The 21,784-nt window shown below is 40.7% G+C and overlaps 1 protein-coding gene across 4 annotated transcripts in view; it reads right to left on the bottom strand.

Moving 5' to 3' along the window:
• Positions 1 to 310: 310 nt before the first annotated feature.
• The window catches only part of LOC130169475 (endophilin-B2-like), a 32,324-nt gene continuing 10,850 nt past the window's right edge, over positions 311 to 21,784 (bottom strand). For 2 of the 4 annotated variants that reach the window (XM_056376266.1, XM_056376269.1), the window contains 8 exons: positions 16,713 to 16,805; positions 16,584 to 16,595; positions 14,243 to 14,305; positions 13,131 to 13,154; positions 12,590 to 12,679; positions 12,192 to 12,292; positions 10,297 to 10,498; positions 311 to 3,250 (listed from right to left, as the gene is read on the bottom strand). In XM_056376266.1, the coding sequence (XP_056232241.1) occupies positions 3,143 to 3,250; positions 10,297 to 10,498; positions 12,192 to 12,292; positions 12,590 to 12,679; positions 13,131 to 13,154; positions 14,243 to 14,305; positions 16,584 to 16,595; positions 16,713 to 16,805 (693 nt within the window). In that variant the 3' untranslated portion in view covers positions 311 to 3,142. The remainder of the gene's footprint in view (positions 3,251 to 10,296; positions 10,499 to 12,191; positions 12,293 to 12,589; positions 12,680 to 13,130; positions 13,155 to 14,242; positions 14,306 to 16,583; positions 16,596 to 16,712; positions 16,806 to 21,784) is intronic. The other 2 variants (XM_056376267.1, XM_056376270.1) reach the window with 1 other exon arrangement.

The following is a 21,784-nucleotide window of genomic DNA, read 5'->3' as shown; positions in this document are numbered from 1 at the left end:
AGATTAAGATTGAATGGAAGAGTTTGATTTTACTGCCTGTGGTAGTAGCCTTTGAGCCTGGATAAAGTACAGACAACATCCTGGGCAGAGGGAGGGACGATTGCCTCCTTGATGAAACAATGACTCAATCACATTATTGAGCAACAGAGTCTGTGATTTTCATGTGGTGAGAGATATAGATTTTTTCCACTTGTAGTTGCATTTTACAGCTATTTACAGGAACTGCACCCTCAGACGCTCCTGCACTGGGTTCAGCTTTCAATCACCGTGGTTTTCAGATGGTTTGACAAGTACATGGTAGTACACTGAATTCAAATAAATCAGACTTTTTTATTAAATTCTATACAGTTTGTTCATTCAGGATACTTAAGGAACAGGCAATACATATTTTGACAAAATAATATTAATACAAGATGAGGTATTACAGAATCACAACGGCAGTAGAAAAGAAAACATTTTTTAAACAGAAAACCCTCTAAAATTTGTGAAATGAGCAAAAGATTAGAGGAGAGGACACGTGCTTTTTCAAACATTGTGCTCATTTCACAAAAACTCCTGAGGCCTGGCTGGTAAAGAAAAAGCATGTAAGAGAACATACTAGTTGTATACAAACATCCTGGCATTCCACATCTCACGTTAACAGACTGAGCAAAATCATATTGTTGTTTACACACATACATGTCCAGCAGGACAGGCTACAGCTGTAGCACATGCAGCACAAAGACTGAAGACACTTTAGTTTTAACAGACAAAACATTGGAAATCCAGGAACCTAAATCACACAAACACACGCACCTTATTAGAAGGAGTTAAAAGTCTTGCATGCCATATGTGGTGACACTGTGTTGTAAAGAGCACATTCTCTGGTTTGCAGCAGACGGCCAGAGCAGTGCCTTCCCATCGTCTTAAGGCAGTTTGGATGGGAGTGTTCACATTTATTTGCTGCACAGTGTCCACACTTTTCAGCACTGTGGGAGGTGCAGGAAGCAAAAACAAACACAAAACGTGCGGGACAAGTCTGATCAAGACAAATGAACGACATGACTCAGTCAAGACAAACTGTTAGTAGGGTTTCCCCTTCCACATCATGTTATATCACTTAAAACAACACAGGAATTACATTCATTTCAATAAGCAGAAGACAAACCTGCCTCCCATCAGAGAAAACTTTATTTGCTGTTTCATAGGTATTGTTTTTCAGTGTGAGTGAGAAATGTGAATGTGTTCATGTCATATTGGAGGAAAGAGGATGAACAGACACATCTCTGAAGCATGTTTTCTCGTGGGTTTAAATAAACCATCAAGTGGAATGAATGGTTTTCCTCTCTGTGTCTGCTGATTACAGGAAGTGATGTGTGACATCATGACCTGTCTGTGATCATGTGGTCAAAATGATCCGCTGCCTGTTTAGTCCTTCACTGAGGAGTGTCTGTCACACAGAGATGGACTGTCCTTAACATGACAGTTCAGGTTATTTACATGGGGTTGTGTGAGATACTGATCTACAGTCTGTGTTAGCTGCAGTAGATTCAGATCCCAGTTTAGAGAAGCTGAGTGATGAGCTGCTGTGGATGGGGTCATTCGCCAAAAACATGTTTTAGCCACTTTAAAAAATACCCACAGAAAAACGCTAATAGCAGACTAAAGCTCATTTTCCTGTGGTCTGAAAACCTGCTGAGACCTGTTAACATCAGGTTGTTGTCAGCAATGGAAAAGGATCAGCCTTCATTCACACCTGGGTCACATGACTCTGCAGTGGACGTCTCTATACCTTTTGTTCAAGCTGGAGACGCAATGATTAGTAATCATTGCTGATTACTAATCAGCAATGATGTAAACTCAACACCAGGTGAACTCATTAACTTTCTCCCCTTCTCATGCTGTGATGTCTTTCAGACACAGACACTGTAACACACCTGTCACCTGTCCACCTTATAAACCAGAAACATGGCTGCTACACTGAGCTCCAGAATTAAAGAGTGAAGCTGCAGCTCTGAAATAAGTTTTAAAAACACCATCTCTGATGGAAGCGTCTCAAATAAAGACTCTGACAGTTGTGTTTGTCCTCGGTCTGAACAGATAGACAAACTGGACTGACAGTGGAAAAGAGTCAATCAGCTTTTATTAGAGGGTTTAACTGCGTTTAAAAAATCTGATGATGTTGGTGGAAAAACGGTGTCGCTTTATATTGAATATTTTCAGCTCTTTATCTGCTGTAAAACAGACCTTTACTTTGGAACTACATTTTCTCAACCGTTGAACTACCATATTACTACACACAAGCGAACCTACACTTAGCTCTGTCTGACTCAAACAGCTGATCTGTGCAGTAATATAGAGCCACAGGTGAGCTTGTGAGTAGTAACACGTCAAATAACCTGAACCATCACTTTAACTGAAGGACTCATCATCGCCACAGGCACCAGGATTTGTTGTTATTGCGTAAAAACTCCTCAGTCAAACAGAGACAGATCAGTGCGACCTCACATCTCAAACCTCTAAACAGAATCAAACAGAAATAACAGAGTATTTCTGTCCTCTTAAACGTGTTCCCGATGAACAAAGGCAGCTCTATCAGACAGTAAAGACACTTCTTTTAAAAAACAAATCAACAATATGATTTGGTTGAAAATCTGATGACAGTGAGTCACAGTTTGGTCGAACTGAACCTTTGGGATTAACAACAATAAATGAAAAATAAATAGGAAAAAAATCACAAAACAAATCTAAAAAGGACGTTCCCAATCCTGTATTCACTGTAACAGTATCTCCATTATCACTGATGACTCCATGATTCTGCGTTATTATGGACAAGTGTGTGTGAGGAGTGAAGGAGGTTACAGGTTAGTGTAAGAAATCAATGTAAGTAAATGTCCTCATGGCTTTAGTAGTACCTCTGTGTGTGTGTGTGTGTGTGTGTGTGTGTGTGTGTGTGTGTGTGTATGTGTGACTATTTTTGCGGGGTCTGAAAACCAGGGGCGTACTATACGTGCGGAGTCTGTGGTGCTTTGTGCTGGATCCCGCAAATATGAAGGGTTGTTTGAGGGTGAGGTTATGCATTAAATTGTGATGGTTAAGGGAATACAAAATGTCAATTAAAGGTCCCCACAAAGATAGCTGTACAGATGTGTGTGTATGTTCCTTAGCTGAGGAGCTCCAGATATGTGACCGGCACTTTTCCTTTCTGGTTCCCTCTCTCTCCAATCAGCCAATCAGAGTCCATCCCAGGCAGCGTGTAGACTGTGATCAGCTGCAACACACGCACACAGACACTGATTCAACAACCACACCAAAGGTCAACACAGGAGTCAGAGCCAATCAAATGTGACATGATACAAGCTGCTCCAGTTTCAGGGTGGTGATGTGCGGACAGAGCAATCTCTGAAAGTATTGGGAGTATTTGTTAGTGGGTGAGTCTGGAGTCAAATGATGCAACATGATTATTTCCTGTTCACCCTCCTACAGCCACAACAGAGCTGCTAATGTTAACATAGGAGTCTCTGCTAGTTTCAGACCGACACAGATCTTTACACAGCAGATAGACTACACGCCCATCTGAGTTCCCATAAACCCATCAACACGAGGTGTGGTCAGTAGCACTGTTGGTGTACTGTTATCCTGAGGCAGCAAAAAGTGACTGACCAACAAACACCTGGTCTGAAGTCAGTGGTTCAGTACTTCACTGTTATTTCAAGGACGAGTTATCAAGAGAGAAATCTGAGCCAACATCGATGGATGAACAACACACTCACCCTGTAACACACCGTAGAGTGAGCCACAGTGTTTCCTGTTCATCAACTACACAACAGTTCTCCACAGATCCATAATGAACCCAAAGTTTATTCACACAGAGCTGAGAGCAGAGCACTGGTCAGGAATGGACTGGGCTCATTGGTCAGGACTGAACTCAAATAGACTGTAACTCAGTATGAGTCACTGCATTGTCATAACAGCGACACACCAAGGTGCAGCTCACCTGTCTTTTAAAGGGAATGAAAAAATGCACTGTGATTGGTTTATTGGAATAAATCAGTCAGAACAATAGTAAGGAGCAGCTTCAGGCGACACACACCTCCCTCTCCAAACTAAACCCTTTAACTGTTGTGTGGAAAACTACTGATGAAGTAATCCAGCAGTCCTTCTTGAAGGTTCTGGTTTGGGCCGCTGTGACTCAGGAGGTACAGCAGGTCATCCACTAATGAGGAGGTCGGTGGTTCGATCCCTGAACCCTGAACTGCCTGTGATGGCTGTTCCCTCAGTGTATGAGTGTATGAGTCAGTGTGGCATGTATTGTAAAGTCTTGTCAGGGTTCAAGGTTTTTTTCCTGGGGCTGCTGCTACAGGAAATCATGGTCAGTCATTAAAAAGCGGGTTCATCCTGTTGGCACGATGAAGCGAAGACATTCCTGCTGCCCACAGTAAACAATAGAGATTATAACTTCCTAAACAAACTCTGGTTCCATTTCCTTTGAGTGGGCGGTGACCCGTCAGTGACTTAAAACAAAACAACATCCTCTAATAGAGATATAAACAGAGAAGTGACTCAACAGAAACATCAGATAAACAGATCACATATCACCTTATTAAAACAAGTGGAGCAGGGGGGTGGGGCTACTTTAGCCCCAGTGTGGACTTCCCATCCCACTGATACACAACTTTCTCCCTCTTTTCACTTTTTCACTTTCACTTTTTTTCATTTGTTTCTGGTGATTTAAAAATCTGAGTTAATCCCCTGGGATTAAACTTTAAAACAACAAAATATGAAAAAGTCTGAGGGTTGAAGTCCAAATGTTGAATTTTTTATAGGCACTGGATGCATTTACTACTCATTTACATGTAGTTTTTGACCGCTAGTGGTGATTTGCCAAGAAAACTCAGCACCCCATCAAAGGCAGTGAAGAAGACTAAGGTGAGCAAACTAAATTATTTTTAAATTTACGTTTTACAACAAAGGAAACACACTCGACGAATTTCTTAAGCTTCAAATATACTCAGTGTTTTGTTGAGGAACTGTAAATATAAATACACTGCTCAAAAAAATTAAAGGAACACTTAAATCACACTTTGGATCTTGATGAACGAATTACTCAAGTTGAAAATCTTTACTGATGTACATTGTATAATTTGTTGAGAACAAAATGACATAATACCAGTCAATGGAAACCAAAATCATCAACCCATTGAGGGCTGGATTCACAATCACACCGAAAAGTAAAAACTGAAATCACAGGCTGATCCAACTTACGTGAATTTCAACAGGTAACACGCAACTCATAATGTGACTTGGTAGTGTATATGGCCCCTGTGTGCTTGTATGCACTCCCGACAACGTCTGGGCATGCTCCTGAGTTGGCGAATGGTGTACTGGGGGATCTCCTAAGAGACCTGGATCTGGGCATCAGTGAGCTCCTGGACAGTCTGTGGCGCTACTTGGCGGCGTCAGATGCACCGATACATAACGTCCCATAGGTGCTCAATTGGATTTAGGTCAGGGGAAGATGAGGGCCAGTCAATGGCATCAATGCCTTTGTTATCCAACTGCCTACACACTCTGGCCACATGTGGCCAGCCTGTGATTTCAGTTTTCCTTCTTGCGTTCTGCACATATGGATGTGCCATCCTGGAGGAGCTTGACTACCTGTGCAACCTGATTAGGCTGCAGGTACCGCCTCATGCTACCAGTAGTGACAAGGACACTAGCAAAACACAAAACTAGAGAAAAATCAGTCAGGAAGGATCAGGAGAGAGCAATTGTCCTTTTTGGGGGTTGTCTTGCTTTTGCCTCTCTATTGCACCTGTTGTCACTTTCATTTGCACCAAAGCAGGTGAAATTGATTCAAATTCACTTGTGCTTCCTAAATGGACAGATTGATATCCCTGAAGTTTAACTGACTTGGTGTTATACTGTGATGATAATTGTTCCCTTAATTTTTTTGAGCAGTGTATTATCTATGTTGAGGCTAAAGAAGGACGTACGCCTGACCTGCAACCTTTTCACCTCTGTTACTCTTTCACTTGCGTCTTAATTCACTGGGAGAACCCAACAGGATGTGAGTGAGAGGACAAGAGGGAACCAAAACCTGGTGAAACACATCTACAGGACTAAATGGACACACATGAAAACCCCTCCCACTGAGGAAAGAACTCCTCCTTTTGCAGAACAACCACAAGTGCTTTAATAGACGGCAGTCTGCTGACTGTGAAACTGACGTGAGTCACATCCTACAGGAGAGATTCATCATCATCAAAACACCAAATGAGGAAATAAGATGTGAAAGAGTGGTGTTCATCCCTCCAGTAGATTTCCGAGAGATGACTGCATTATCTCTGAGAGTGTTCAATTCAATCAGTGAATCTTTATCTGTACAGCTCTGTTCATATACAGCAGGGAAAATAAGTATTGAACACGTCAACATTTTCCTCAGTAAATATATTTTTTAATGGGGCTATTGACATGAAATTGACACCAGATGTCGGTAACAACCCAAGTAACCCACACATACAAAGAAATCAAAACATATATGTCCATAAATTAAGTTATGTGTAATAAAGTGGAATGACACAGGGAAAAGTATTGAACACGCTTGCTGAAATTTATTTAATACTTAGTAGAAAAGCCTTTGTTGGTAATGACAGTTTCAAGATGCCTCCTGTATGGAGAAACTAGTCGCATGCATTGCTCAGGTGTGATTTTGGCCCAGTCTTCCACACAAACTGTCTTTAAATCTTAAAGGTTCCGGGGGCCTCTTCTATGAACTCTGATCTTCAGTTCTTTCCAATTTTCCGATTTTCAATTGGATTCAAGTCGGGTGATTGACTGGGCCATTCTAGCAGCTTTATTTTCTTTCTCTGAAACCAATTGAGAGTTTCCTTGGCTGTGTGTTTGGGATCATTGTTTTGCTGAAATGTCCACCCTCGTTTCATCTTCAGCATCCTGGTAGATGGCAGCAGATTCTTATCGAGAATGTCTTGGTACATTTCTCCATTCATCCTTCCTTCAATTATATGAAGACTGCAAGTACCATATGTTGAAAAGCAGCCCCACACCATGATGTTCCCACCTCCAAACTTCACTGTTGGTATAATGTTTTTGGGGTGATGTGCAGTGCCATTTCTCCTCCAAACATGGTGTGTGCTATGACATCCAAAGAGTTCAATTTTGGTCTCATCTGAGCAGACTATATTCCCCCAGTATTTCATAGGCTTGTCCAAATGTTGTACATCAAACTTTAAACGAGCTTCAACATGCTTTTTCTTCAACAATGGAGTCTTGCACGGTGAGCATGCAGAGAGGCCATGGCAGTTGAGTGCATTACTTATTGTTTTCTTTGAAACAAATGTACCTGCTAACCCCAACAGTGCTCACTAGAACATTCAGAAGTTTAGAAATATGTCTGTAACCAATGCCATCAGTATGTTTTGCAACAATAAGGTTGCGAAAGTCTTGAGAGAGCTCTTTGCTTTTACCCATCATGAGATGCCCATTGTGCGACACCTTGGTAATGAGAAACCTTTTTATAGGCCATCAATTAGGACTAAACCAGCTGGTGTTAATTTGCACTGATAGGGGGCAGGATTGCTTTCTAAATACTAACAGATTTCAGCTGGTTTCTTGGCTTTCCATACCTTTTTGCACCTCCTTTTCTTCATGTGTCCAATATTTATTCCCTGTGTCATTTTACTTTATTACACATAACTTAATTTATGGACATATATGTTTTGATTTCCTTGTATGTGTGGATTACTTTGGTTGTTACCAACATCTGGTGACAATTTCATGTCAATAGCCCCATCAGAAATATATTTACTGAGAAAAAATTGTACGCGTTCAATACTTATTTTCCCCGCTGTAGGTCAGTGCAGTTCAAAGAGCTTAACAGTCATTAAAGAGTGAGATCTGTAGTTTATTGTTTACTTCAGTACTTCAGTGACATGAGACACAGAACTTAACTGCTGTTGCCCTAGCAATCAAAACAGAAACAGAAAACAGAAACACCAGCGGCACCACCAAATACCATTACAACCTCCCCGATCTCCCTCTTTCTCCTCCGCCATCACCCTCTCTCATCCCCCATCCCTCTCTCTCATCCCCCATCTCCCTCTCTCTCCTCCCCCATCTCTCTCCCACCACCTCTCTCTCTCGTCCCCCACCTCTCTCTCTGCTCCCGTCTCTCTCTCTTGCCCCCATCTCTCTCATCCCCACCTGTCTCTGTCATCCCAGCATTAATTAGCTGTAACTGTCTGCTTCTCTCAGCTGAGTGCAAAACGGTTAGAATCCGCAAATTGCCGCTTGCAGCTATTGTTAGGGTTCAAACCCCAAATTTACCTCTCAGCTATGGGACAATATTTTCTATAAAAAGCCTCTGTGATAATAGCGACTTCCATTATAGCTTTTGAGCTAATAAGTCTGATCAGCCTTTGTTGGCTGAGAAGTGTGGAAGTGTGATGTTCACAACCTGTAGCTACAACCTTAAAATGAGAAGAGCTTTTTGTTCATTAAATGTACAACCACTTTCCCATCAAGTGGTCTCCCCACTGAACCTGAAGCATTCATTGAACAGCTGTGGCCTTCTGTCCTTCCTCAGCTACTGATGGACGGTGAAGGTTCTCATGGTCATTTCTCTACAGAAGAGTCACCACTCTGTTTGTCAATGGTGGAATTCCAAACACACATAGGCAATCGTACAGTGGTGTCTTTTCACCACAAACAATCTTTGTCAGGATACAGACACCAGCTGCAGAGACCACACTAAGAGAACACACAAACCTGAGAACACACTAACCTGAGAACACACTAACCTGAGAACACACTCACCCGAGAACACACCAACCTGTCATTTTAGTTGTTACTGAATTAAAGTCAGACTATGTCATTTTTGCTGAACAGTGGCAGCAGCACCTGAAGCCACATGAGCGTGGAAAGGAAGCAGGGTGAACAGCTCACATAGAGAAAGCAAAGCCTGTCGATAACTCGTGAAACAAACATAAAATCATCTCAATACAAACCAGCAATTGCACAGTCCACATATGACCAGTCAGCATACAGCTACGAAGGATGAAAAATGACAAGTATAAAATTATAAATAATTAAATAAATAAATGCTGAAATAAATACATTTCTGCATTTATTTATTTCTGTATTTCTACATTTATCTATGCATATGCACAATGAAATTAGACTGGAAACATGATGCAGATGGGGCGGCTGTGGCTCAAGAGGTAAAGCCGGTCGTCCACTAATTAGAAGGTCGGTGGTTTGATCCCGGCTTCTCCAGGCCGGCTCCAAGATACTGAACCCCACATTGCCCCTGATGGCTGTTTTATCAGTGTGTGAGTGTGGTGAGTGAATGGGTGAATTTGGCAAGTACTATAAAGCGCTTTGAAACGTGCTAAATAAGTGCAAGTCTATTTACCATCTGGATCATGGTTCAGAGAGTGGGTTTCTATTCTAAGCAAAGAGATTGTCACATGATCTTTTTGCCTGATCACCGTCCTCTAGTCTGTACCATTACCAAGCTGCTGTTAAAATCCAGATTTTATAACCACAACGTTGTCTGATCACTCAGAGAGAAAGTTAGAGGCTCATTCACGTCTGTGTCAACTCCTGTGTGGACTGAGTACTTCTATGGCTCTCACTCACAACAGTAGAGGCAGAGGGGCCTCTCTTTGATAGAAAGTGGCCAAGGTTGTTCAAAAGTCACTATAGATTTGTTGCTTTATGAAAAAAATGAGTCTGAGAAGAAACTACATCTAGTGTCAAAGTCACTGAGTTGGCAAGACTGGAAAGGCAAAGCTCCTGTGTATCAGTCAAGGCAGGAGTAGCAAATCCATCCAATTGATCACACCGCTATAAGCAATCCAGCTTTAGACTAAGGAAAGACCGCCTGTCTAATTAATATAGGGACACATAAATAAATGTAGAAATACAGATAAGATTTTTTGTTACCAAAATGTTTTTACATTGTTACATTGTTTTTTGCATTTATTTATATATTTAATTATATATTTCAGCATTTATTAATCTATTTATTTATACTTTTTTGTAATTTTTCGTCCTTCATATAAGGCTGAATCTGACCACCATGACTAAAAACATATTACACCAGAGCAGCTGTGTGTTAAAATGTAGCTGCTGGGAGCTAGCTTTACACTGACTCATTGACTAGCAAGCACTGTAGTCAGAAAAAATTGTCTACACCCAGGAAATAAAACATTAACCTTCAGGGAAAAGGGCAGACACATTAGTTGAATCAGCAAATACCACCAGTGAAACAACAGGTTGACAATGAAAACTCACCTCATCAGCAAGAAGGGAGAGCTCACTGGAGTCAGCAGCATCGTAGTCGTACAGGACTTTGGCCTTGCGGGTTCCTGTAGCTGGCGCCTGAACTTCCTCAATCTTCAGCGTGTCTGTCTCCACAGGGCTGCTGACGCCTTCTGCTGAAGAGCCAGCAGCAGCCATGGAGTGAGTGGAATTCAGAGCAAAAGCATTGGGAAGCCTGAGGGAAGGCAGGCAGGTGTGACTGTCAGAACATACAGAACATACAGACACAAAAAAATAATAGATGACAGGAAGCTGACTATACCATGAGAAACACTTCTTCATTGGAAAGACAGAACTAGGGACTGTGTACAGTCTGTGTGACTGCCTCCAAGCACACCTGCTGTTTTAGTTCACTGTTGTGTAGCATTGCAAATTGTCAAAGGGCTGGACTAATAGACCAGAGGGAGTGGTGATTAATAAACACACTCTCACAATTCATTTCAAAAGTAGAAAATAAAACATGGAAAAAAAATTATTATATGTTAATAATAATAATAAAAATAATAATAAAATCATTGGGAAGGAGGTTGTTATGCAAAGCCATCTGCCACCACAAACAGTTATCACCAAGTGATCATCGAGTTATCACCTGCCTGTCTGATGTGTGTGGGCTTATGCTGCAGCAGCCTGGCATCATTCCACAGGCAACCACACCGTGCGGCTACAGATTTATCATCACATCTGTCCTTCTGCCTTCACACGGCTGCTTTAAATGATGATGATGATTTAAATGATTTTTTTTTTACAGCTGATTTAAATGATGGGTTCACTGTTTTTCAGTCTGTCTTGAAACAAGGTGTCCACAGTGATTAACTGGATTATTAAAAGGGTTGCCAGTGGAGTGACGCTGGGCCAGAAACAGACATGGTTCTAACACTTCTTTTCTAAGGTGCAACATTTAAGACACAATTTCCACCAAAATACCAATAACTGGTTTGCATGCCTTAACTGAATGAACTTTGTGCAAATGTCTGTGCACCATGACCTTTCCGCTGGGTACCATGACAACACCCTGAAAGGCAAAGGTCAGGAAAACACCACAAAAAGACCTTTAGGTAGAAAAGCCAAGTTGGAGCACAGTCCAATTCACAAATTTACATTTGTATGCAAAGAAGGTAGACATTTTGTAAATGAGTTCCCCTTCAAGTCTTACTGCCACAGTATCCTGTATACGTTGCTGCAAAGCTGATTGAACCACTGTTTGAGCCTAATAATATGTGATCGTTATGATACCTGCTGCAGTGATTTACAGCATTAAAAAGCAAAAGTGTAGGTCAGAGCAGACACACAGAGGGAAAGAAAAACATTAAAAATAAAAGGAAGTATTTGTTGTTACCCAAAATTCCAACGATTATAAAATAAAGATTCATAAATGATACAGTAAAGTCAGTAAATTCTGTGCAACTTTAAATTGAAATGTTCTTAGGTGTGCTTAAACAAACAAGACTCATAAAATACTATTCATTCTAGTATGAACAAAAAGAGCTGGAGCCTAAAACTGCTGATCTCAGGCAGTAACAGAACAGATCATTGTGTGTGCAGTGAGTCAGTTCACTGTGACGTCTTGTTGAGATATGTTGGACAGACCAGGTTTGCGAAATAGGACGTTGCAGTGAGGAATGAGAAGCAGCCACAGTGGCGTGTTAGCTGAAGAGCTGCAGACAGCGGGCACCTACATGTGTATTGTGACGCTGAAAAAAAAGTTCCTGGAATACACAAACTGTTCTGCCAACTGTCCGCACTTGATCAAATCTTTTACAGTGATGAATCACCTAGGCTTGCACGCTTAGAAAACCTAGAACTAGAATTAAAGTAGAGTCAGTATGAAGATGACTGGCAGCCCATGTGACCTCTTGCCTGGTTCTCACCTGCCCAAATCTTTCTGAAGTTCTTGCATATGGAGGTGACACTGCTTATAAAAGGCTGCCTGGGCTTCCACAAACTCGTGCAGACAGCGCAGGTGATTCACCTGATGAAAACAATACAACAGGACTGATTATTTATTTAAACTCATCTCACTCAAGTCAGACTCTGCAGTCTTGAGTGAGATAAGATGAGTAGTCTGTGGAGTTTAAGTACTCATTATGCAATAAGTGGCTCGTTTGATGGTGTTGAATTATACATACATATACTGTATATATGGTGTATTTAGTGTGCAGTATAAAATAGGTGTACAACATAAAAGTGAATAAAGTTGTTGATGAGGTTAGAAACATGATGTCCCTGCCTGTATGAGCTGAAAGTAAGCATGTTGTGGCTTACATACATGTGTACTGCTGATGCCCTCCAGAAGTAGCCGTGTGACTTCTGCTTGGCGATCAAACTCTGTTTGTGCCACTCGCAGCTCATGTTCAGCCTGAAACAGGAAGAACAATGAGACACACAGCATTTCTAAATGATATGATACGACAGACTGATAATTGTAAAAATAATCTGATAGGTCAGGTGATGTAATCGTTATGTCACTGAGGAAGTTTCACATGTTTTCAAAGGACACATTTCATCAGAGAAGACTTGAGATGTTTTTTATTACTGAATTATTTATAGACTGCATTGTGTTCGTTGCAGAACAGTGATGAGAGTAAAACCTGAGAGGTCTGGAGTTATAGCTCCATAGAGAATAAAGGTATAAGTACACCTAAAGATTGTCTAACAAATTCTACATGTCTGCTGTTAACTCACTTCATTGTGTTATGACTTACTTTTGTGCGCACCACACTGACACCGGCACAAACACTGTAGTTATTAGAAGTGGTCAGAAAACAGATGGTGAAAGAAGTTCACAAGCACATCACTGGTGTACTCACTTTTTCCACTTCCTCACTCCACAGCTGAGAGGACGCAGCAAAAAGAGGAGAAACAAGTTACAAGAAGGATTTCTCATATTGACAACCAGAGCCGAGGATTATTACAACATTATAAAATCTATTGTTTACAATATCCAGCCCTGAGTATTAAAATGTAATGTTTGAGATGCTGTTAATTTAGGATCATAATATTCAGAGCTGGATGTTCTTGAAGAGGTTAAATACATGAAGCAGTGCAGAGTGTCCCTGTTAAAGAAAGAAATACAACAACAAAGACAACATGAGAACAGGAGAACAGGAGAATATGAGTATAGGAGAATATGAAAACAGGAGAACATGAGAACATGAGAACATGAGATGTTAAATAAAGCAGTGAAGCAGTTAAATACAAGCAGTGAAGAGTGTCCCTGTTAAAGAAAGACAAACAACAGCAAAGACAGAATATGAGAGCATGAGAAGAAGAGAACATGAGAGGTTACATACAAGAAGCAGTGAAGAGTGTCCCTGTTAAACAAAGACAAACAGAAGAAGTACTGAAATGGACTGTGTTTTAGGGCTGGTGTGAAGGTTTCTATTTCTTTCTAATGACCACAAAGGAGCAGAGGAAGCACATGACCACAGCCAGAGAACATTTCATCTGACCGAAACCAACTCCCAAATACATCCTGGTACTATACTCATGTTTCAACTACAGTAAAAACACTGTGTGTTTTTGTCTTTAGCTCTGTCACTGTTTAAAATGTGACTCAATCACTCTCTGTGGCAATCCAACCTCTGCCTCCTGGTTTAATGAGACACATCCATTTGGGCATCAGACGCTTCTTATCAATGGTATGCGAACTTTCATCATTGCAGCACAATATCAGCCTTGACACAGAGGTCTGGTATGTACCTCTGAGCTCATTATCACCAGTTACAGAAGGAAACACCTCCCAACTAAACAAAACTGAAGTCCAGATTCATAAATACTTACAAACAGCAACTTCTAAACGTTTAAGTTTTCCCACCCACCCCCATCAACCTCTATTTCTGATTGAACTGTATGTGGATACAACCTGATCATTATCATTACTCCATTTTTTATATATTTATGTCCAGGATTGTCTCCTTACCGCAGAGGCACTGGCAGACAGCACGTAGTTGCGGGGTCTGGTTTCCTGAAAATCTGGAGCCATCTACAGAGACAGTAGAGTTATTTAACAATGATGCACTCAGTGTCTGGCAACCATGCAAACACTGTGTGAGAAACGCAGATAAAATGACCGGAGAACAGAGAAGAAATTAAATCATGATATTGATGAGTTACACACAGAAAACAGAGAGCTGTTTTTTAGTATCAGTGACTGATAATTCACTTGTTCTACATATATCTATTTACAGGTGGTTCACCCTGCCAGTACACCTGTGTCAGGTGTGTCATGCCTGGGGAAGGTGATGCAATACGGCTGTGTGTAACCATCCTCTCAAACACCAGTGAAACTCGTGACTTGTTTGTATAGTTCACTGACCTGACTAATCCTCTGTAAGTGGGACAGTCATTGATATTACTAGTCTTAAGGCTAGTCAGCAGTAGTTCACCATGCACATGCTAACATGCATCATGGCTGTCAACATCATACTGAAATAGTCAGACTTTATTCTGTCCAGCAGTGAAACAAAAATAAGCCTCAAGAAAAGCAGTAGGACTTCAATCATTCATATATCATGGTGAAAGGTTCAATTACGACTTTCTGTGCCAGGGAATCGAACCTGATTAGTGGACGGGCTGCTTTACTGTCTGAGCCACAGCCCGTAATGATGTGAAAAGGATGTCAGATTTAAGTACAAATTTTTTGCTGCTCCCCGTAAAATAATATCATATTATTTTCTAAGGCATTGACGGCAACAGATTAAAAGAAACTGTGGTTTTTCTCAACAGATCTTTGGATTTTGGATTCTTTGTGGATTTATCTTCACTTTCCAGAAATGAAATGGTTGAAGTGAAGGTGAAATGGAAAAATGGTTTTGATTACATTTGATCATATTGTTCTGCTAGCCAGCTGAAGTCCTCATGCATGGAGACCAATGACCTGTCAGCCTGTCAGTCTGTGTTTCACCACATAGACATGCGCTTGACAAGCGAAGTATTAAACTGATTTTGGTATCGGGTTGCATCGAACACATAAGGAGAAACTTAATATACTGTCTTCTGTCTATTCTCAACCATGCTCACACTACAACATTTGAAAAAAACTGAGCATCATACATATTACAGGATGTTAAGATTATCCTGCCAGTGGGAGTAATAAGAGAGCGATGCACCAGCTCGTGTGATCTCATCTAATGGGGAAGCAAATGTAAATAAAACGGGGCCTATGGTGCAACAACTTGATGCAATAAGAAAAAACAAAAGCAGAAGGATCAGACAATGAGACACTGGTCAGCTGTTCTTCAGAGAGAACTGGAGGTGAGATTTTAACTTTTTATTTCTAATATCTGTCAACAGTAATACATTAGCTAACATTAGCCTCAAGCACTAGACTGTTTACCATTGCTTGGAAACACTGTCAGCTGCTCCTGGACTGACGTAAACACAAATAATAAAATAAATAATCCTGATTTTAAATCCTTATCTGGCCCCCCTACAAGCCTACGAGCAGTTGAGGAGGTTTAAGTAGTCACATTACCAGATAATCTGGACCGAATATTGGTCCAAGACCAGATTTGTCCTCTGATTGTAAGAAGGGTGAAACCCCAGTAGTTTGAGCCTGGCTTTCCAGCAGCAATCTATAAAACTATTTAGTGAACCCGTTTTTATTACAGGTACACTTATATATACACAGGTTAACCGTGCCAGGCTGTGTGGTATACCACAGTTACAGAGACTGTTAGTGAATTATTGCTGATTCATAATTCAAATCTATTGTACTTAAATCTCCATTCACAGAAAATAAAGTGAATCTTTTCACCATGTAGCAAATATAAGCATGAAGTCAATGCTCATTGTCAAATAAAGACATTCATGAATAAATTAATCATCACAAACAAAAAACAGAACAATTTGAAGACACAGATGCTTTCAGCAGAGAGTTCATCAAATTGAATTTATAGTTTGTTTTATTATTTGTATTTCAATGGACCATCAGGTCCTGGTACAGTTGTTCTCACACTGCTAAATAAACCCTGGTTACCAGTTGGTGGAATAAGCTACCACCACCAGACGCAGCCCAAAGTTTTGCTGAATTTCGTCAGTGACTGGCGTTAATTTCCCATCATGATCTTTGATATGCTACAAGTTTCAGGCTCTCTCTGCACAGATTCAGCTTCAGGTCAAAGATGTTTTTTCAGTCATTAACAGTTTCTTGTCGCCAGGAAATCAATAGCACAGAAAATAAATTCATAGCAAATGTGACGGTAGAAAAACTCAACATGTGAATCAAACTCAAAGTCTTTAAAAATGTCTTTAATACTCACTTCACCCTCGCACTGAAAAGGTTGTGGATACAAACACACTTAGTCAGCACCACCAAAGGTTTTATCACATTATTATGGGAACGTGTTCAGGGAGGGGGTTAAGGGGTTGGAAGGCAATAAAGGACTCACCGCAGCTTTTGCCTCAGCCAACTTGGCCTTCTTCAGACGTGTTTTACAAGCGTCCAGGTCCAGGCGAAGATTCTCCAGCAGACGTCGCTCTTTCTGAAGTACACGAAAATGACACAGTCAGGGAGGTATGGGTACGGCACAATTCACAGCATGATGCCATTAAATAAGGTGATACCAAGCCCATGACAAACAGCAATGGGCTTCCTACGACTAGTAGAAGAACTTGTAAACATCAGTATTTTAAAAGGTTCTGTAAATGAGATTTTAAACAATCACATAGCAGCAAACAACTCTTTGGAGTAATGCCACTCTGAGCAGAGAACTAAGTGACACCCGCCCCAATTTTTGTCGTCTGGTGGGCCGTCACAACATCCATAAAGTCTTTAAAGTTTTTACCGGCTCTGTCAGTGTCAGTAGCGCAGCCAGTCCCAGTGGATCAGTCCAAAACTGAATTTCTGTCTCAGTCTGACCGTGGAGCTGATACTAGTCTGAATTTACTGAGAGGAGAGCCCTACAAGCTGCTAAAGGGTCCAGCTTGACTCAGAACTGTTTTTTCTTCCTTTATTATTCCTCCATGTGTCAGTAACTTGATGGTGCATAATGTTAAATGTTTGTTTTCATTAGTGACATCTACGGTAGCATGCCAGCGTTAGCTGTACTATACTGTACATGTACTTGCTGTTACGCATATTATAAATGTGTTCAGGAAATTTTGTTATCGGTAGCTGGATAACTGCTAGCACTGCTGTGGAGCATTTCATGACAATGCTAGTGTGGGCTAATGGTTGAGTCTTGATTGTTCTGTTGGCTCTCTTGTTCATGGAACATTATTCAGTCAAGCTTCTTGTTGTATGTTTAGTGTCCACTTTCACTGAGCTTCATAATACCTTGCTGACTGAGAAAATGAAGGCAGTGGGGAAGTGGAGGGCGTTGTGGCCGCCGGGAGGCCACAGTGTGGCTGACGAAGCTAGACGAATCTAGTTGCAGCGAGGATGGTTTACGGAACCTTTAACATAATATGGGTTCTGTTATACAGTGGGGCAAAAAAGTATTTAGTCAGCCACCAATTGTGCAAGTTCTACCACTTAAAAAGATGAGAGAGGCCTGTAATTTTCATCATAGGTACACTTCAACTATGAGAGACAGAATGGGGGGAAAGAATCCAGGAAATCACATTGTAGGATTTTTAATGAATTAATTGGTAAATTCCTCTGTAAAATAAGTATTTGGTCACCTACAAACAAGCAAGATTTCTGGCTCTCACAGACCTGTAATTTCTTCTTTAAGAGGCTCCTCTGTCCTCCACTCGTTACCTGTTTTAATGGCACCTCAAATCCTGCAGTGCCAGATGTGCCCCCCTGCTTAAGCCAGTACATGTCCAGGCCCGTCTGAAGTTTGCTAGAGAGCATTTGGATGATCCAGAAGAGGATTGGGAGAATGTCAGATGAAACCAAAATAGAACTTTTTGGTAAAAACTCAACTTGTCGTGTTTGGAGGAGAAAAAATGCTGAGTTGCATCCAAAGAACACCATACCTACTGTGAAGCATGGGGGTGGAAACATCATGCTTTGGGGCTGTTTTTCTGCAAAGGGACCAGGACGACTGATCCGTGTAAAGGAAAGAATGAATGGGGCCATGTATTGTGAGATTTTGAGTGAAAACCTCCTTCCATCAGCAAGGGCATTGAAGATAAAACGTGGCTGGGTCTTTCAGCATGACAATGATCCCAAACACACCGCCCGGGCAACGAAGGAGTGGCTTCGTAAGAAGCATTTCAAGGTCCTGGAGAGGCCTAGTCAGTCTCCAGATCTCAATCCCCTAGAAAATCTTTGGAGGGAGTTGAAAGTCCGTGATCTGCATGGAGGAATGGGCCAAAATACCAGCAACAGTGTGTGAAAACCTTCTGAAGACTTGAAAACGTTTGACCTCTGTCATTGCCAACAAAGGGTATATAACAAAGTATTGAGATGAACTTTTGTTATTGACCAAATACTTATTTTCCACCATAATTTGCAAATAAATTCTTAAAAAATCAGACAATGTGATTTTCTGGATTTTTTTTTTTTTTTCCCTCATTTTGTCTCTCATAGTTGTGGTATACCTATGATGAAAATTACAGCCCTCTCATATTTTTAAGTGGGAGAACTTGCACAATTGGTGGCTGACTAAATACTTTTTTGCCCCACTGTATATAAGAAACCACCCCAGCTCATCACATTGACTTTTCTTAGCAATTTGAGTAGTCATGGCGATTTAAATGGCAATTAAAGGCGAAAATAGAGAATGAATGGGGAGACGTGCTCAAAACGACCAAACCCAGCCCTCTTTGGAGCTCTACTGCTGCGTCATACTTCAACATAGAAAAATAGTTGAAACGTTAAACGGGTCACAAGACTTGAGACTCTTATAGGTTAAATCGGTATTTCGTAAACTATTACGGTTTTCACAAAATTGCAGTTTACATTTTGTTTAATTTTTTGACCGTTTCAGATTTTATAATGGGTGTGTATTGCACAGAATGTTCAGAGCTAGAGTGGATGACATCATGGGCACTCTAAATGCCATCCCTGAAAATGTTCCTCCCAAAAAAAATCTGACAATTTTTTAAAATCCTACAAGGTCAGTGTCAGGATAAGTCTCTACGACATTAATGAAACTGAAAGTTAAGGTCCTTTGTACAGATTGAAACGTGAGGAGTGACGTACACGCACCAAGCAACTTCAAAGGGCTGTGTGAAGGTCAAGCTTTCGCAGTTCCCAACACCACGCACACATGTAACAGATGTCAGCTCTAGCGTATTACAGTAGACACTGGGTATTACACGTGCGTTTATCCCTACACTTATAAATCAGCAACCACAGGGACGAGCACACCAGAGGATGTAGACTCGCCCACAGGATAAATGAGTATTAATCACTAATCATTGAGTAGCAAGAGCAAAGAAAACCATAGACCGACAGGTACATTTTAGAAGCGTATTTAGATATTGTTGGCACAAAGAGAATAAAACATATAACAACAATAACCAATGTGTTGCTCCCTGGTTCTGAGAAGAGTCACTCATTATACATCTCATACTACACATATAGACACTGACTAGTGCTCACCTGGTTATAGGTCGATTTAGAGTCTAAGTCCTAAGAGACAGACCTCTTTGTGTGTAAGCGACACCCTTTTAACCTAGGTGTAAAGCACCCTTCCCTTTTTTAACCTCTTGTCAAAAAAAAAGTAAATTTGGCAAAATATCTGCATCAACCAACAGATCGATGATAACAATTTAAACATAAGTGTACAATTACTCAAATACAAACAGTCTCTCTTTTCTTTCCTTTCTCAGTCCAGTGAAAGGCTGAAAATCTGCAGTCTATGAATTGTATCCTTCAATGCTCTGGCAATGATCAGTCCTACCAGGATTTCTTTTGGAAGCAACAGTTCAACTCTTTCAGGAACATCTGTCCAGTTAGCTTGGCTCGCCACAACCACTGCACTCTACCACCACTATTGTAGCGCAGAACAGCAGCAGAAGAAATCCACTCTCTTCCAAAGATGTCACATCCAACTCAAACAGGGAGACAACAGGGGGGGACCCGGCCTGAGTAGGCCAAAAAGAGGGTTAAATATACATCCTCTAGACACTTCACATTGTGGACAGGAACTTTTCCACTTATCCAGCTAGTATCAAAGATATCCACCACATTCTCCAGTGTAGTCTATCATGAGCGACACAACATGCATCTGACTCTGATCTCAATAGCGACAGAAGAGCGAGAGAGAGAGAAAAAAAACTAGGCGACACACCAACTGTTATTAATTAATTTCTATTTGCTATTTTTTCAACCATAAACCATTGTTTGTTTGTATTTTTGTTTCTATTCCTAGTTCTAATCCTTCCAATATAGAATATATATGAATTCAGCCATAATAATTCATTGCACAGTTAAGGCCTCGTAACATGGGTTACACACACATACATTGAAAGACACACAAAAACCATCACCACCTTATGGATATAAACTGTACAAGTGTCTCAACCTGGTAACACAAGTTTTTTGGAGGCTCTATGGTAGACAGCTCCACTGCCACACACAACAATACACGCATGCACATTATCAGACACACCCAAACACCATCTTACTTTTTGGATATTCACCTTCAAAATAAGAGTCTCAACCAGGTACATAGAACTTACTTTCTGGGGGGCAGCTCTACCGCCACACACACACACACACACACACACACACACACACACACACACACAAGCTATTGTCTATATGGGGATATAGTTCTATAGCTTTACTGCAGATCAACTTCTGTTAGGGAATGTATATGTATACGTACATGTCTTGCTATGGTTGTGGGAACAAATTAGGGTTTGAAACCATCAGTGTGAGGTTATTTTGGCCAGTCTTGACAGCTTCAAATGGCTTTTGAGGGACACCTGCATTGACTGAGGTCAGTATCAGGATATGTCTCTACGACATGAATGAAAGTGAAAGTAACATCCTTTGTACAGATTGAAATGTGAGGAGTGAAATACACGCACCAAGAACCAGGCACATTCAAAATTTCTCCAGGAATTTTCTAGTTGTATTTATTGTAGTGTAACTATTGGAAGTCTCAACATTTCCAAAGATAGACACTTTGGTAAAGGTGTGATGATAGATTTATGTCCTAGATCATACAAAGTCAGGTCATAGTGCAAAATGTGATTTTTCTATTATACTATAAAACAGAGATTAATCATCTTTATGTTAATTTTCATTAATTAGGCGACATGAGTTTTTCCATTACTATTAATGATCATGATGAAAAAAACAGCAATGAGTCATGTTCAGATGTCGACAATTAAAAGTATGACATCACTTTCATGTTTTCTATGGATAAACTACAATCTGAGCCTTCTGCTGCCACAGGTCTGTCCCTGACCCAGTGTTGTATACTGAATAAAACCATGAGAGATTATTTCCTTCAACACCATCCAGAATATGTGAAGTCAAGGGGGAAGTTTTTATGTCTTCTGATGGAATGTGACATCCCTCCTCCCTAAAATACTACTGCACCAGTAGAACTCA

This window comes from Seriola aureovittata, chromosome 5, assembly GCF_021018895.1.
Source record: "Seriola aureovittata isolate HTS-2021-v1 ecotype China chromosome 5, ASM2101889v1, whole genome shotgun sequence".
NCBI classification, from domain to species: Eukaryota; Metazoa; Chordata; class Actinopteri; order Carangiformes; family Carangidae; genus Seriola; species Seriola aureovittata.
Note: the sequence above shows the minus strand (reverse complement) of the source record. Positions and strands in the feature narration are given on the sequence as shown.